Source organism: Eubalaena glacialis, chromosome 5, assembly GCF_028564815.1.
Source record: "Eubalaena glacialis isolate mEubGla1 chromosome 5, mEubGla1.1.hap2.+ XY, whole genome shotgun sequence".
In the NCBI taxonomy this organism is placed as follows: Eukaryota; Metazoa; Chordata; class Mammalia; order Artiodactyla; family Balaenidae; genus Eubalaena; species Eubalaena glacialis.
Window position 1 is genome coordinate 67,919,001 of NC_083720.1, and position 12,019 is coordinate 67,931,019.

At 40.7% G+C, this 12,019-nt stretch overlaps 1 protein-coding gene across 8 annotated transcripts in view; it reads left to right on the top strand.

Annotated features, from left to right (window-relative positions):
• LIMCH1 (LIM and calponin homology domains 1) overlaps positions 1–12,019 on the top strand; it is a 350,076-nt gene that overhangs the window by 263,354 nt on the left and 74,703 nt on the right. For 7 of the 8 annotated variants that reach the window (XM_061192217.1, XM_061192215.1, XM_061192216.1 and 4 more), the window contains exon 8: positions 532–784. In XM_061192217.1, the coding sequence (XP_061048200.1) occupies positions 532–784 (253 nt within the window). Of the gene's footprint in view, positions 1–531; positions 785–1,835; positions 2,103–10,350; positions 10,654–12,019 lie in introns of all 8 variants that reach the window. The other variant, XM_061192222.1, reaches the window with a different exon arrangement.

Consider the following 12,019-nt stretch of genomic DNA (forward strand, 5'->3'; position numbering starts at 1 on the left):
ATCCATACTGATCATTTTTCTGAATTCCTATAGTTCTTATATGTCTGTGCTCCTTGATTATAACTAATATTCTCCAGGTGTTTCACGAGTTGGTTAAAGGTACCTCAAAGACAAAGGATTATAAATCCTTCATAATTCTTATTTGTCAGAATATCTAGCGCAGTGTAAGACATGTAACAACAGGTGCTGAGTAAAAACTCCGTTGGTAAATTTATGTTTCTTCTTTTGAGAGTTGCAGAATCTGAGCAGGCGTAAAGTTCTATTGCAAATGTGTTGTTAATTGTAACTCTCAGATACAGCTAAGCTTTCTTCTTTTTTTTTAATTTGACTTTTTTTTTCCTGATTAGAATGGAGAGCTTTTCCCAGAGTGGATTAATTTCGACTGATACTTTAGATTTCTTAAGTGAATAATTTAAGGAAGTAATCCCCGGAACCCACAGATGTAACCACATCCCCCATACTGCATACTTGCCATTGGGAACTTTATTGCTAGCCCAGCACACTTTCTCAACACCCATCCTCTCTTCCCAGGGAGGGGAAGCGACTCTGAATCCGACTTGCCCCATCGGAAGCTGCCGGATGTGAAGAAGGATGACATGTCTGCGAGGCGGACTTCCCACGGTGAGCCAAAATCAGCAGTGCCTTTTAACCAGTACCTCCCCAACAAAAGCAACCAGACGGCCTATGTCCCCGCGCCTCTGAGAAAGAAGAAAGCAGAGCGAGAGGAATATCGGAAGAGCTGGAGTACTGCCACCTCCCCCCTGGGTGGGGAGAGGCCCTTCAGGTAAGACCTGGACCGCGCTGCTCCCATCCTGGCTTGTGGTACAGGAATTATGGCCCCAGGACAAGAATGAGCTCTAAGAGCCATTTTAGAACTTTGATGTAAGATTACAGATGGAGGTGGGCAGGACAGATCTTCAGAGAGGGATCGTCATGATAGAATATAAGCTTCGTGAAGGCACCTGTTCTAGGTGTGCCTGGCACACAGTAGGTATTCAACCAATACTGGTCTAACGAGCAGATTTTTGAAACTAGCTCTATCGACAGGACATTGAGAACATCTGTCATCCGTGGCCTTCTGTGGAGACTGTCTGACTCCCACTCCTGTTAGATCAGGTGCAGTAAGACCTTTTATCTAGATGTAAGTTTATCTAGATATGAGCTCAAGCGTTATTGAAGGGATGCATGAACATGCTTGAGTCACATGTAGAAACAGTCATAATGAAATGGAAGAAGCATTGGACTTCTCATCTCTTGAGAGAAACAAGCGGTCTTTCCCCTAATCTCTGATTATGTTTTTGTATTTATTCATTCATTTATTCAGCAAGTATGCATCTAGTGAGCTTCTACTACATGCTAGGTACTATCTTTTAGGCTTTGGGGACCCAGTGGTAGCTAAGATAGAGTCCCTGCCTTCAAGAACCGTATAGTCCAATAAAAGAAATTTACAGTCTCGTCTAATCCCTTTCAGCAAAACCACCAGGATCGTTGCATGGTTATTCCTTATAGCCCACCTTTATTATCTATGATTTCCCATTGAATAAACATTAGAAGTTTTAATTATTGAACAAAACGTGAATTTTACCTTTCTAGAACAAAAGGTTTTTGCCTTTCAATATCAATTTTGAAATAGCTCTTGATCAATGTCGAGATTATGATGCATTGTATTAATTAAAAAATGGCTGCATTTAATTTTTTTCACATTACCAGGATCATATTGCATGCTATGATTTTTTTTTAAGTGGAAGTAATATCAGAATGACCAGGAGATGACATGGGATCTGCTCCCCAGCCTAGTCTGTTAGTTTGGTCAATTCTGTTGTCCAACTCACTAGCTATCCTGAAACAATAGAGGAAGAGGGCAGTGAAGTGGGGTCTCCTTGTGAAGAGGACCCCGTCAGCCGAATGGACCCTGGTGGGAAGCCTCCTGGTGGTGGGTTAGAATTACCCACCGGCAGTGGGAAGGAGCAGCCTTCTCCAGAGGGGGCTGCGGTGGCACCAGCTCCCAAGTCTGAAGAGGAAGATGCTGCTGAAATCCGAAAGCGCAGAAGGCTAGAGCAAGCTGGAATCAAGGTCATGCCAGCAGCACAGCGCTTTGCCAGGTTAGCTTTGCGGACCAAGGACTGGCCTGGCTGGCTTTGTGCATGCCTGGAGGTTTGGAATCTGTCTGGTGTGATGGAGTTTCCATCTTGTTTTCCCACTGCCTGCTTTATCCGTTGCATCATTATTTCCTACTTGCAGCAAATAGAAATAGCTAATAGTCTTTGTCTTCAGGCCTGTCTCTGCTGAGTTTTTGGTTATTTTAAATGGAGGTGAAGAGGGAGCTTTGTGCTGCTTGAGTAGACCTTGTCCTGGTCAAGTATGTGTGGTCAGTCATTTGTGGGCTGCAGGATTTATCTAGCAATAACATCTTATTTTTCAATTGTTTATGGCTTGTTAATTTTCACACTACCCCTAAATGGCTCTTATCTTACTTTACACATCACTAGAAAATAGTTCTTTGGAATGGGGAACACTCTCTTTAGAAAGAGTGGCTGGCTGACAAAAATCCACTTACTTTCTTTGTCCCAAGGGAGTAGTAAGTAAGATTAGGTTTATTTGACTCATTTTCTAAAGCTCGTTGATTCAAAAACAAAGAATAGAGTAATTACTTCTCTTAATTGTAACAAAGGCACTAGTATACAGTCCTGGTGGCCTCATATTACATGTGAGATAGAGACTTTTAGCAATTGAAGTCACAGAGAACTATAGTTCTACAGTTTTGTGTAGTGTTTGGGGAAGCTGATTAATTTTTCTCATATAATAGCTACAAAGATACCAACAAATAATAGTGAGACCAAAATATATTTGACAAATTGAAATTCATAACAGTTTGACAATTGAAATTCCTTTGCCACTTGCTGTTCCATTTAATCCTAAAAGGTAGGTGATATACCCATTTTCAAGCAGAGTAAACTGAGGATCAGTGAAAGTAAGTTACTTGACCGTCTCAGAGCTGGTTACCACTGACCTGGTGGCCAGATTCAGATGTTCTGACCATAGTACCACAGCTGCCTCACACACATTTAATGGAATGTCTTCCATTCCTCCATACAACTCCATGTGTGGTTATTGCTGTGGTCTAGGTCTTCAGTGAAAGTTCCAGTACTGACTTATATGGATTTAATCCTAGAGTAGCTTTGTACTGATAAAACATCAAGGATGTAATTCTTTCTGTCTGTGGTATCCCACAGACAGGCTTGTCTGTCCTAAAAATGTATGTGCTTCTAGAAAACTCTAACATAAAACTGTGCTAATGTTACAAACAACTCTCTGGGTTTCTGAAATAATGAAGGGTAATGTCATAGAATCTTAAAAAGAGAAATAAATCCAGATAGTCTTTAAATTTTGGTTCAGAGACCTTGTGAGACACATGCTTTTTCAACATCATTTGAGCTTCTACTTATATCAAAGACCAGGCTAGATGCTGAGAATACAAAAATGAAATATATCCCCTTACCGTTTTTCAGATTTTTCCTGCTTCTGTCTTCAAGTCTAGGGCACAGTGGAAATAGGTAATAGGTGATACAGATAAGAGTATGAATTTATAAAAAACCTTTAATCTTAATACCCTTGACACACATACCTTCATTTTTTATCACATCTGTGAAGTCCTTAACTAAAATTTACCAAAGACACTATCATCTTTATGATGTATTTTTTTCTTGTTATCTTTAAAAATTGCCAATCTGCTTGATTTTTTAAATCTCATTTTAAAAAATTGATTTTTCCACGATTACTAATGCTGTTGACTATTATACCATGTTTATTGGCTACTTGGGTTTCTTCTTCTATAAATTCCCGCATATCCTTTGCCATTTATTTTTTCCTTTTAAAAAAAATATTGTATTGTGGTAAGAACACTTGGCATGAGATCTACACTCTGAACAAATCTTTAACTGTACAATACAGTGTTGTTAACTACGGATACAATATCATACACCAAATCTCTAGAATTTATTCATCCTGCTTAACTGAAACTTTATGCCTGTTGATCAGCAATCCCTATTTCATCCTCCCTCAGCCCCTGGCAGCCACCATGCCACTCTTTGATTCTACGTATTTCACAACTTTAGCTACTTCATATAAGTGGAATCATGCAGTATTTTTCTTTCTGTGACTGGCTTATTTCACTTAGCTTAATGTCCTCAGGATTTATCCATGTTGTCACATATTACAGAATTTACTTCTTTTTTAAGGCCAAATAATATTCCTTTGTATGTATGTACAACATTACCCTTATCCATTCATCCCTTGATAGACATTTAGGTTGTTTCTACATCTTGGCTATTTTGAATAATGATGCAATGAGATGGGAGTGCTAAGATCGCTTTGGGATCCTGGTTTCATTTCTTTTGGATATATACCCAGAAGTGGGATTGCTGGATCACACGATAGTTCTGTTTTTAATTTTTTTAAGAAAACTCCATATCATCTTTAGAGTATCCAAAAGAGCAAGGGGAGACAAATGGGCAGATACTTTAAGAGAACTCAGCACACCCAGGAATCATGATGACGTAGAGAAGAGAAAAGAGTGGGCAAAGGCTGGGGATTCCACGAGTATACTGTGCCTCTTCAGTAACTGGGAGGTTTATTTTCTGATAAAACAGTACAATCTTTTATGACAGCTCCCATTCTGTGTACAAACCTAGAATCACGGTTAGTTTACAAATGTAATTCTAATTGATGAGCAGTATATTTTTGTGGTAATTTTTGCTCCTGTCCATGTTCCTGTTATCTGCCTTAAGTTTTACATATTTTATTCAAGTTAGCTCTATTAAGCAGAAGTTTGCAGGTCAATTAACGTCTGCAAATGTCAGTTAATGTCACACCTTAGAGCTACTGACTTAGCATTTAAAACGGAGTTCAGGAAAATCATGCATATTCCCAGAGAATGTTCCCAATAGCAACACAACACAGCTGCTCCAAACACCCAGAATTCATTTGTTAGATAGATTTTTCAGCTGCTAGCTCTCTCATAAAAGTTTTATACATACCATGCCGCTAGCCTGGCCTGTCTGTGTCTTTGTCACCTACTTTTTGCAGCCCACAGCAGAGTTGACAGTCATTCTAAGTTTATCCACATTTGGGATCCTGCTTTTAATGTGGCAGAAAGTAGCTTAACTGGAATGAAATGCATATCATGAAGAAGAAAAGGATTCTTGGTGTCTGGAAAATAAGAATATAAAACATTTAAATATGCTGATGTCTCTTAAGGCATTGTAACCTCAGTCTCCTATCTTTGCAATCCAGATGAATTCTGGCCACCACATCTTGGAACCCAATAAGAGGCCCCAGATATTTCTTGAGGCCCATTTTTTTAGCTGGGAAAGTCTGTGCTTGCAGAGATGGGTAGAGGATGAGGCATAGGCAAGGAAGGAGGCATGTAGACAAGAGTGAGGCTGTACTTTTACAGATTGGTTTTTTGTTTTTTTTTTTTGGCTGTTGTTTCCCAAGTATTCTCAAACACCTCCTTAAATTATTTTTAGTATATAAAAGGGAGCAAAAGTGCATGTTAGTCCATTTTCACATGAGTTTAGAAACCTAGAAGTCCCAAGCTCCCTGTCAAAGAATATATTAGGAGGTATCTTAGCACCAAGGGACAGAAAGTAGGTCTTTCTTAATAAATATGTGGAGTTGATATTTATTAGAGTTGCCACTGAAGTCAGAAGTACATAAACTACTTTCCCTTCTCTTTTAGTTTATGATTAAGTTAGCCTAATTACCCCCCAAATATGAGACTCTGCTAAAGAAGCCAAGATTTCTGCATTTAAGAGGATAAAATAAGAATCAAGATTGACTTCCCCTGAATTAAAATGCCATGGAGATTTGAGTTCTCTGACTTGGTGTTTCCCATTGGAGAAGTAAACCTTTTTTTTGAACTGAATTATAGGTTTCACGTGATTGGACTTCTTTTCTAATTGTTTTCGTATGTTTCAGCACTCAGTCTTTTCTGCTAGTCTGTGGATCTTCTCAAGCACATAGTAATTAATTACGGGGGGGGGGCGGGAACCGTCCAAGGAACAATAGACATTTTAGAAATCTTTAGAGGAAGAGCAGATGCAGCTAAGTGCCAGGAACGTATTCTCTCCATCCCTCCTTACCAGATGCCTGTGTCACTGCTTGTTGCTGCACAGATTCTTGGGGATCGGGGACCAGGCAGACATATAACTTGCATGAACCTTTGTGACTCTGGATGTAGCTGCCCTATTGGGACACTGTGTGAACAGGGAGGTCCCTGGTATTGCCCGTGACATTCCCAGGAGGCCAAACAGGCTTTTCTGGAGAGCCCAGTTTCTTTCAATAGAACAAACTGACTGCCAATCTGAGCTGGTTGCTTGTGTGTTGCCAAGTAAAAGAGGGTGAAAGAAAATGCCAGCTCTTCCTTAGTTTAAATCATTATCTCATTCACTTTGAAATATATAAGCCTTAGAAACTTTGAGACAAGAGCTTTTACTCCCCCTCACCTGCTTAGGACCCACAATCTCTCCTACAAAGATAGCCTTACTTGTCTTAGGACAGGGTTGCCAGGTTGAAGGCAAGGCTTGGCATTGCTCATTTCACATTAGAGTGTATTCCTTCTTTTTTAAAAAAAAAAAAAAATTTATTTATGTTTGGCTGCTTCAGGTCTTAGTTGCGGCACACGGGCTCTTCCGTTGTGGTGTACGGGCTTCTCTCTAGTTGTGGCACGTGGGCTCCAGAGCACGTGGGCTCAGCAGTTGCGGCGCACAGACTTACTTGCCCCGCGGCATATGGGATCTTAGTTCCCCGACCAGAGATCGAACCCGTGTCCCCTGCATTGGAAGGCGAATTCTTAACCACTGGACCATCAGGGAAGTCCCTGTATTCCTTCTTAGTAAAGCAGTGATCTGGGTCCACCGAGCAACCCCTACTTCCCAAGGCAACTCATCTGTGAATGACTCAGACAAAATAAAAGTGCCAAACCGCCCCATGAATATCAAGCCAGACAGCCAGGGTCTGCCACTTAAATTTACTTACTTTACCTACATTCAGATGAGTGGAACTGGAAACCTCAACATTCCTCTCTGCAAAGTGGGCATGATAATACTGATCTTGCAGGGTTGTCATAAAAGTTAGCATATCTGGAATATACTAGCTCTTCAGAGATATTGTAATTATTGAAAAACAAAGTAGAATATACTGAAGCTTTACAATAGACTGACCTTCAGAAAAGAAGGGCTCATTATAAAAAGTCATTTAAATATTCTGCTAACTAGACACCTGCGAACACAATCCTACATATCTGCCTTATACACATTATTTATTACTTCATAGCCAACAGTGCCGGCCCAGAATTTATGTCATTAAATTTTTGTTCTCTCTGAGTCTGCCTGGAAGCTCTGAATTTACAGGATTCAAGCAATTAGCAGAATGTCACTATGATCGTTTTCAAGTGGGCAGGGAGTGGCTTTAAGAGGCCAATGATATGGAAAGCTTTCTTCACCCCCTTTTTTTAAGTCCACATATCTAAATTGAGATCACTTGAAATGAGTCCTGCTACACTGGGCATTTAGCCTGAAAAGAAACACCCCGGGGAATTTGTAGCCTGGCTGGACTCACATGATGCATAATGCACGAGATTCTCCCTTCTCAAATTGGCATCACAAATTGGCATGGCTATTTGCATAACTGCATATGTTTTATTCTATAGTATTCTGCCTGAGTTGGGGAAAATTGAAACCCAGGACCCTGGTCAAAAAATGGAAGGAGTGTTGCTTTTGGACTTGAAAGCTTCAAGCTCAGGATCTGCTCCTTTACTGGAACTGGAGTCGGATCAGCTGAGATGAGATAATGCGTTTGAAAGGGCTCTGTAAACTGTAAAGTGCTGTGCAAGCACTGTAAGGTATGATTAGTTAGCATTCTACTGTCATTAATCCTGGCTGAACATTGCTGTCTGTAACCAGCAGTGCAAATCACGACTTCATTCTAAGCACAACTCATATGATCCCTTTATTTAGTAACCAAAAAACTTCTCTTTCTCCAACTTCCATAGTAATGATAATGCCTTATTTTTTGTATGATGTTCTGCTTTCAAAACTGTTCCTGGCCGTGTCCTTTGTTTAATGAATAGTGCAGTGATTAAGAACAGGACCTCTGGAGCCAGACTCCCTGGGTTTGAATTTTAACTTCAGCAGTGGCACTTTTGAGCTTGGGCAGATTTCTTCACCTCATCTCAGTTTCCACTCTATAAAATGGGGATGCTAATCACACTGCCATTGCAAGGCTAGTATTAAGGTTAAACAAGTTAACACTAGAAGGAATTCTGGCACGTGGTGGGTGCTTAATAATAGTTAACCACCTTCTTTGTCGTCATCAATGTGCTTTTTAAATAATGCGTTTTCGAAGAGATTCATTCAATGGCCTATCATTTCCTACTGACCATTCTTTATGGCCACAGTCAACCAGTACCAGTTGGTTCTTGCCAGACTTGTTGGCTAAGGATGCAGGGAGGAGAGTGAGCACGGTCCAGGAGTGGCCAAGCAGGTGACCAAGAGCCGGAGTGCAACTCAAAGGGCAGAATTTTATATTTTAAGAAATAACTTTATTCAGAGAGCAAAGCACCACCCACCACCTCTAAATTCCACAATTTAAACGTTTACTGAGAATAGTGGTCAGCAGGGAGAAGGAGTTTTCTGGACATGACTAATGATGGTTTGATTTTTCCAAAAGTCAGGAGTGAGGGGCCTGCCGTTATGTTAGGCTGATAGGCCTCCTCTGCAGCAGTACAGGGTAAGCAACAGACAGCAGGCCACCTGGTCAGCCAGAGTAGACAGTGTTTCCTTGCTTGTATGACTCTCAGCCAGGCTAATTCCTCCTGTCTTCATTTCTGAGATGACCTGTCCCATGACCATGAAGAATTTACTCTTAATCCTCCTTCAGAAATCGGATACAAAGTAGGTGAACTTTCTTTAGAAGTCAAGATGCTTTATTTACTCACCACCTCTATGAACTGAGAAGATAATAAATGATATCTTTAAAGTTTTAATATTTTATTATGACTTAGAAGCAAGGCTGATCTTATGAGTAGGGGGGAGGAGTTTGTTTGAATATCAGAAAGGCGCCATCGACTGTATTCCCGCCCTACCCACCCCCAACAAAAACGAAAAACAAAGCATAAAATATCCTAATATTCCACCATTAAACTGCATTTCTCTTTAAATTCTAAAGAATTTAAAGTTTGGTGCCTTCAAGATTTCCTTGAGGGGCTTCCCTGGTGGCGCAGTGGTTAAGAATCCGCCTGCCAATGTAGGGGACACGGGTTCGAGCCCTGGTCCAGGAAGATCCCACATGCCGTGGAGCAACTAAGCCCGTGCGCCACAACTACTGAGCCTGCGCTCTAGAGCCCGCGAGCCACAACTGCTGAAGCCCGCGAGCCACAACTACTGAAGCCTGCGCGCCTAGAGCCTGTGCTCCACAACAAGAGAAGCCACCGCAATGAGAAGCCCGCACACCGTAACGAAGAGTGGCAAGCCCGTGCGCAGCAACTAAGACCCAGCGCAGCCAAAAATAATAAATAAATAAATAAAATTATTAAAAAAAAAAAGATTTCCTTGAAAATGAAAATAGCCCTAAGTAAACATTTTGGCAAAATGTCTTAATAGGATTTACTTGACAGCTAGCATATGACAAAGAAGAAGAGCTGGGCAGTGGAGAGTCATGGGGGTAAAAGACCGACGAAAAGGTTGCTGGTGGGAGGGTGCAGGGCACGATAAGCTTTTGTGCCTGAGTCCATCCTATCAATGCTCATAAACTATTCCAGATGTTTCAGGTTAGCTCAGCTCTGCAGAAAGACCGTCCTTACACTTTGCAGTCTGGTATACATCCTAGGTGTGTTGTCACATAGCTGCATTCATTAGCATTCCCCAAGATCAGTTTCTTGGTGGCTCAAATTTTTGCCCTGTCAGTCAAAATAAACTGAGTACCTATTGGGTACATTATTAATGTGCCAGAGAAAAAATAATAACAAAATGCTTCTTACTTTTCCCAATTTCATGAAAAGAATTTGGACTGTCACTTTCAGAGCCATTTAGGATCCTCCCTTTCTGATGCTGATGGGGCCCTGCGAGTTAAATGAATTTTTAGTATAGCTAGTAGCTGACTAAATTCCAGGTTTTGAAACCCACCCTAACCCTGCTGCAACTCGGGACTAAAGTAGTAAACAGATGTCATCTGGACTAATAGATTGAGAAGACCTTTCACTAACAAGACAGTTGGCTGCCTGGAGATGGGGATTTAAAAACTGTTTTGGTCTGATCACATGTGGAGTTCCATTTAATTTTGCTTTGTCAGTCAAAAGCAATTAAGTGATGAGAAAGAAGCTGTTCGAGATATTATCCTTCGCAAAGAAAATCCTTTCCTGATCCACCAACACAGCAGTGATTCAGAATCAGAAGATGAAGTTGCATGTCGACTGCCTGATCTTGAGAAAGATGACTTTGCTGCCAGGAGAGCAAGAATGAACCAGAACAAGCCAATGGTGCCACTGAATCAACTCCTCTATGGGCCTTACCGAAAAAAAGAGGCAGAGAAATCAGATGGCAGCAAGCAACCCTCAAAGGGAATCTCAGAAAAGAAAAGTCTAGAACATAAAAGGTGTGCTCTGTGTGTGTGTGTGTGTGTGTGTGTGTCTATGAAGGAGAGAGAGAATATAATTTGGCAAAGGTGATTTGTATTAAAGCCCCCCATTCCTCTGTTTCCTGCCCTAATTACATATAATCAGTAATGGTGGTTTATTTTAAAGTGGAACCCCAGATATCCAGTCTCTCCTAAGTTCAGATGGCAGGGAGTAGAATGGTCCTGTCCAAAATAGGGCTGAATTCACCAAATAAATATGGAGCTCAAGTGTGCAGATGTGCTATATGGGTGCTGGTGTCAGAGACGGGCATTATTGGCATAAACAGACGTGTGCTATTGCTGATCAGGGAACAGCCCCCTCTCAAGGTTGCTGCAGTCCATCCATAGCAGGCAGAAATCATAGTTATTCCTTAGCTATGAGCCCTTCTATCCTATTAGCGCCTTTGAGATATGGGGGAAAAATGAGGCTTGCTGTTTCTTCCCTCGCACCAACACGATCACCTAGACATCTGATGATGGAGATTTCTCATTAAAAAGTCCTCAAATATATAATATAACACACTTCTATTTGTTCTGTCATAGAAATTATTTTTAAGTGAGTTTCCTTCTCCCAACTTTTCTCCCATCTTCTTAATTAGGGAAAGGAAAGCTTAATGAAATGGAATTTGGCCAGTGATTTTTATCCTAAGAGGGATATGAATTCATTCAAGCCATCAGTCTGCTAAATTTCAATGTACAGAGTTCATCATTCTTGTATTTTTCCTTACATCAAAATCAGAGTTCGCATCTTTATTATTTAATTGCCATATTTTTGCCTATCACTTAAAGAGGTTTGTAATCTGTTGAACTAAGAATATAAATATCTAAACTGTGTTTTACACAATTAAAGTGGTTCTTTGGGCAGAGTCATTGAGATCAGTGAAGCAGTTAGTGTTTTCTGTTGTTTTTTATTTTTTTATTTAGGAAGCACCAGGTACAAAACACATGAAAGATCTCTGGACATAGAACAGGGATTTGAGCATAGAAGACCCGGCACATTTTTTTATAGGACACATTCTAGCTTCAGGAGGCTCTTGGTCTTTGCAGTCCTTGTTGGCATGCCTTGTAACAAACCGTACTCAGAGGGCCTTGTGGGAGGGATCAGTTGTTGCCAGTGAAACAAAGACTTCTGGATAACTGAGTAGCATCAAGGCATATTGATGGAGATCAGCAACTTGAGTTAGGAAAAGGAGTAGCTTTTGTACCTCCCTTTTTCCTTTCTCCTGCATGCAATTTTAATTCCTGATATTTCCAGCTCCATTTGTCTGTTGTCACCTGACTCTGTGTTTGGGGACACAGCCCATGATCTCTCTAGAGAGCTTCAAAGAACTGATGAAAAAAAGAG